Raw genomic sequence first — 2335 nt, forward strand, 5'->3', positions numbered from 1 at the left:
TTAATTAAAGAGTAAATTTGAAAAAAAAAATTATTTAATGTTTCACAAAATTTCTAATGTTACAAGTAAAAAAAACAGATAATAACTTCAAAACGTAACAAATAAAAAGGAACGGAGGAAGTATAGAACAACAAAAACCCTACTAAAAAAAATCAGACGCACAAAGATGGAACACAATTGTAAAACTCAACAAACACTTATACCCTCATTTTACATGAATTTTGATCTCTAATCCTCTCTCAGAAAAACACTCTACGCAAAAACAAAAACAAAAAAAAAAAACAACAACAACTCAGTGCCAACAAACTAAAAAGACCCAGTCCCCGGTCCAATAGACCACCAAACACCTCTACTTAATATATTATTTTAGGTGATTTATTTATTTATTTATTTATTTGAAAAAAACAAAAAAAATACTGGTATCAAGTAAAAAAACAAGCCTTGCATTCCAATTTCCAGCATACAAAATAAAAATAATAATAGGGACAAAAAAAAAAAAGTCAACCAAATTTAGAAATTTCCGAACTAGTAGTACCACAAGACGTTGCCGAGTCCTTCATCTTCTTCTTCTTGGCTTTGAATCGATAAACGACGACACCAACGCGCGAGCCCGGCAACGGCGCATCGGCGTGAACAGGCAAAACGTCGAACACCTTCCGTGCCTTTCGAAAGAACACCGCATCCCTCTTCTTCCACCTTCTCAGATGCCCCATCACAAACACCTTCTCTGCATTCACGAACACCCTCAGCGTCTCCAGCAGCGGATCAAACAACTCCTCGTAGTACACTACGTCGGAAGCGACAACGGCGTCGAAGGCCTCCGCGCCGCCGAGGGCGTCGGCATCAAGGCAGTTGCCCCACTGGAGTTGATGGACTTGGACGGAGCCGCCGCGGGAGTTGATGGTGTCGGCGTTGGAGTCAGCGTTGAAGCGGAGATTGGGGAGAACGTGGGGGAGGTCGGTTAGGGTGACGTTGGCGCGTAGGATGGCGGCAGCGGCAAGGCCGAGGAGGCCGGTGCCAGAGCCGAGCTCGAGGATTCGGAGGTTTGGGTTGAGAGGGAGAAGCGATTGGGGGTTGGAGTCGAGGAGAGAGACGAGGGAGTGGGCGGCGGGCCAGAGCTGGAACGAGAGGCCTTGGGATCGGAGTTGGCGTATGGATAGTGAGGCGGAGATGGAGTTGAGGTAGTGCTCCGATGGAGGAGAGTGATCTTGGTCTTGGAGGAGTGGGAGGAGATTGGGGGAGTTCTCTTGATCGTCGTCATCGGAGTTGGCGGCCATGAACGGAGAAAGAGAGGTTGATTGGATTGGAGTGATGCTTTGTTTGTTTGATTGATTTTTTAGGGCACACAATCGAAAGTGAAGGTTTTAGAGACAGTTAGGTTTTTATTAAAAACGAGGGGTGATGAGAAATTTCAAATAAAGTAAGGGGGGCTTCTGTAAATATTCATGATTTAAAATTAAGACATTTCAAATATAACCAGCATTCTTCTGTCTCATAACTAATTGAAGATACATGGGCAGAATGATCAATATTTTTTATCCATACATAAATCACTGATTGTAGATATAAAAGATATACTAGAAAAAAACATATACACTTGATATATATAACACTTGTCGTTCTTATTAAAAAAAAATTATAATTTTTTTTTAAAATTTAATGAATGACTCATGTAATCATAATTGGATACCATGAAGTGGTAGTAACGATAAATCTTGTAACTTTTGTAATAAATACCTTTCTTTAAAATTACGTTATAGATGTAATATTTGTATAAAAGAAAGTTTTAGATTTTGTTTAATTGATAATCACCAATTACCCCCTGAATCCTCTACAGAAGAACTCCCTAAAATAAATATATACGAAACCCTAGAACTTCGGATTCTATATTTAAAAACTATTATTGAATCATTATACAAACTTGTCCAGTCAATCGAAGATGGAATTTGATAAAACCATATTATTAAATCATCCTTATATAAGTAATAAAGTTAAATTTAGTTTAAATTTATACCACCAATTAGAATTATTATATCTCATTTTAAGAGAAATTAGAGATAAATATGAAAGATTATGGCCCGTACACAAGTACGGAACCTTTAAGTTATAGTTTAGATTGGTCCTAGGCTCTCCTCTTGTTGCATTTCATTGGCTTCAAGAACGGTAGAACTAAAAAATTGGTACCAGAGCTTGGACTTTCTTATGGACTATCTTATTGATTTTCCCGTAGATACTATTGAAGAATTAGAGATAGCTTTAAAAAGGATAGAAAATATATTAAAACTATTAGAATTTTATATCTCTAAAAATAACGTAAAAAAGAAAGATGTAATAA

The 2335-nt window shown here is 37.6% G+C and overlaps 1 protein-coding gene across 1 annotated transcript; it reads right to left on the reverse strand.

The window, feature by feature from the left end:
* Positions 1-422: 422 nt before the first annotated feature.
* Positions 423-1366, reverse strand: LOC120267440 (protein N-lysine methyltransferase METTL21A-like). The gene has a single exon (XM_039275096.1). The coding sequence runs from the start codon at positions 1275-1277 to the stop codon at positions 501-503; it is 777 nt and encodes a 258-aa protein (XP_039131030.1). The 5' UTR covers positions 1278-1366; the 3' UTR covers positions 423-500.
* Between the last annotated feature and the right edge of the window lie 969 nt (positions 1367-2335).

The sequence above is a fragment of the Dioscorea cayenensis genome, chromosome 8, assembly GCF_009730915.1.
Source record: "Dioscorea cayenensis subsp. rotundata cultivar TDr96_F1 chromosome 8, TDr96_F1_v2_PseudoChromosome.rev07_lg8_w22 25.fasta, whole genome shotgun sequence".
Lineage (NCBI taxonomy): Eukaryota > Viridiplantae > Streptophyta > Magnoliopsida > Dioscoreales > Dioscoreaceae > Dioscorea > Dioscorea cayenensis.

Coding starts and splice junctions, on each gene's coding strand:
- LOC120267440 (XM_039275096.1), bottom strand. CDS start 1,277: ATGGCCGCCAACTCCGATGACGACGATCAAGAGAACTCCCCCAATCTC.